General features: G+C 39.3%; 1 protein-coding gene across 1 annotated transcript; it reads right to left on the bottom strand.

The window, feature by feature from the left end:
- Positions 1 to 869: 869 nt before the first annotated feature.
- Positions 870 to 1,643, bottom strand: LOC114762539 (uncharacterized). Its single transcript, XM_028952031.1, has 2 exons — positions 1,417 to 1,643; positions 870 to 1,260 (listed from the first exon to the last, which is right to left on the bottom strand). The coding sequence occupies exons 1-2, from the start codon at positions 1,519 to 1,521 to the stop codon at positions 1,138 to 1,140; spliced, it is 228 nt and encodes a 75-aa protein (XP_028807864.1). The 5' UTR covers positions 1,522 to 1,643; the 3' UTR covers positions 870 to 1,137.
- Positions 1,644 to 2,230: the final 587 nt, after the last annotated feature.

The following is a 2,230-nucleotide window of genomic DNA, read 5'->3' as shown; positions in this document are numbered from 1 at the left end:
TGTTCAGTATATTACTAATTTAATTTCCAATTCCTAGGCGTGACGAAATTGATGACAAAACAACATGTGTTGCACAGAAAAACAGAGAACAATAACCTTAAAGCCCGGGAACTGCTTGGTCATATATGAATCTGGTGTTCAGATTCCTTTCCTGCGTCCTCCTCACGAAAAAGCATTGCATAATCGCCAAGTTTATTCATTTGCAAGTGGCTTCTTCTTTTTTTTGAGCAAAGCAAGTGGCTTCTTCTATAATTGCCTATTCCCCACGCTATCCTCCATTTCCCACTCCCAGTTCTTTTTTTAATTACTAGACTAACGTGGTCCACTTGTATTTCTCCCTACTTCAAAATGACCCACACAAATTTCGTATATATTCTCTCAGAAATCAGAATCAGACGCCCAAGCCCCACCATTAATCTAGAAGAATGCGAGAGGGAGAGGCATCACACCGAATATTCCTTCAACCCCCAACAGAATATACCGTCAGATGAAGACTCCCTCTAATTGACCTGCGACCTTAATATTACCCAAGCAAAACAACAACGTTTCTCCATCATTCGTTTTCCCTGGTCAAAAACAATTAACTGTGAAAACTTATATAAATTACATAATATACGTCAATATTCGTTATTCCATTTGTCAAACAAATCAAGAGCTGCGTGTATTGCAGCCTGCCAGTCGCAATCAACAACTTCTGGTTAAGCGTTGGCTTCCTACCCACACTCATCTAATCTCACCTCTGAATTGGAGTGCAAGGCAAAAGAATCGCTTTCCTCAATAGTTTTTTTTTTTTTTTTGCCCCCCTGAAAGACTGGCTCTTGAAATTTTTTTACCAGATGAAGGCAAAACGGAGAGGAGAAAACCTATGATTTGGAGTAAGTAAAAATTTCATTTCATATCTGAAACAAGGAGTCACAAGTTTGTCAGAAGAGTGCCACACAATAACCCGTCATGATACAAATTCTCTCTTTCACTAGTTCCTAGTAATAATCCCAAGGGAAGAATACAAGTAAAAGGCTGAAATCTTTCCCCAATATAAATTTCCCAGGCGCCCCAAGACCACAGAAGATGAAGTGCGAGGAGGAGGTCGACGAAAAGAAAATCAAGAACAAGCCTTGCCGCGAAACAAAGCTTTATTTATCTGTGGGCAGTGACCAATGTCTCGATGAATCGCAAACCGTCAAATCTCGGCGCAAATTTGTCCGCGGAAGACGAACTGGCCGATGATGAGTTCTCTTGGTTCCTCTGAACCGGCGCATCCTACAACAAGAAAAAAAATCCCGAATCAATCAGAAGATTCTTGACAGATATATCAGATCCCAGTGTTCTAGACCTCAATTTCAACCAAAACAGAGTGAGATTTTAGAAAGAAATTTCAAATTCTCGGTAATGATCTAACCTAGGGTGAATCCATACCTGATGCAGAGTCTTCAGAGACGAGGACGAAGAAGGCGATGAAACAGAGACTGCTGTGGCCGAAGCAGCTGCCATGTAGGCTGCAACGAGTCCGGATTTCTTCATCTTTGGTCTCTGTGAGAGGGATGGAGGGCTGCGATTAAAGCAGTTAGGAGTGAATGCAGCCTTATTTTCTGATTTTCTCCTGCAAGAAACGGGAGAAAGAGAGAGAAAATCTTGGAGAAAGCGCTGGAAAGTTTTCAGGCTCGACGGCATATATATAACGGGAGGGGCCTTCGATTTGTTGCTAAGGTGGTTAACATATTAAATTATCAAATAATTACGCGGCAACTATCCTTCGTTTTCCAACCAAATTACGACTTTGCCCTTCGCGGAATTTTCCCTTTTTTTGAGTTGACAAAACTACCTTTCCAACTTCTCATCCTCGTCCAATTCCTTTGCATTGGACTTTTCCCCCACCCCCCCCCCTCAATTAAGTCACTGGCCAGTAATGGCATGAGATAATGGACGAAATCGGATTCACAGCTTTTTACTCATTAAAAAAATTCACGTCGCCTGCTTCAAAGATTATTTAGCATGAATTTGATTGCAACAATTTAAAGAAATAATTATTATTATGTGACTTTTATTCTCATTAGATTATGGCTAAAATGATTATTTATGATAATGTTCTGTCGGATTTATTTGTTTTTATCAATCAGATATTTTTTTAAAAAAAAAAAAATCAATCCTCTAAATGTTTAAGGGAGAATTATAATAAGGTCACAAGCAAAGAAAGTAATTAAAAAAAAAGTCCTAAAAGTTGTTATTCTCA

Source organism: Neltuma alba, unplaced genomic scaffold (assembly GCF_004799145.2).
Source record: "Neltuma alba isolate B1F8T4 unplaced genomic scaffold, ASM479914v2 tig00011218_pilon, whole genome shotgun sequence".
NCBI lineage: Eukaryota > Viridiplantae > Streptophyta > Magnoliopsida > Fabales > Fabaceae > Neltuma > Neltuma alba.
The sequence above is the reverse complement of the archived record's forward strand: the minus strand, read 5'-3'. Positions and strand labels throughout refer to the sequence as shown.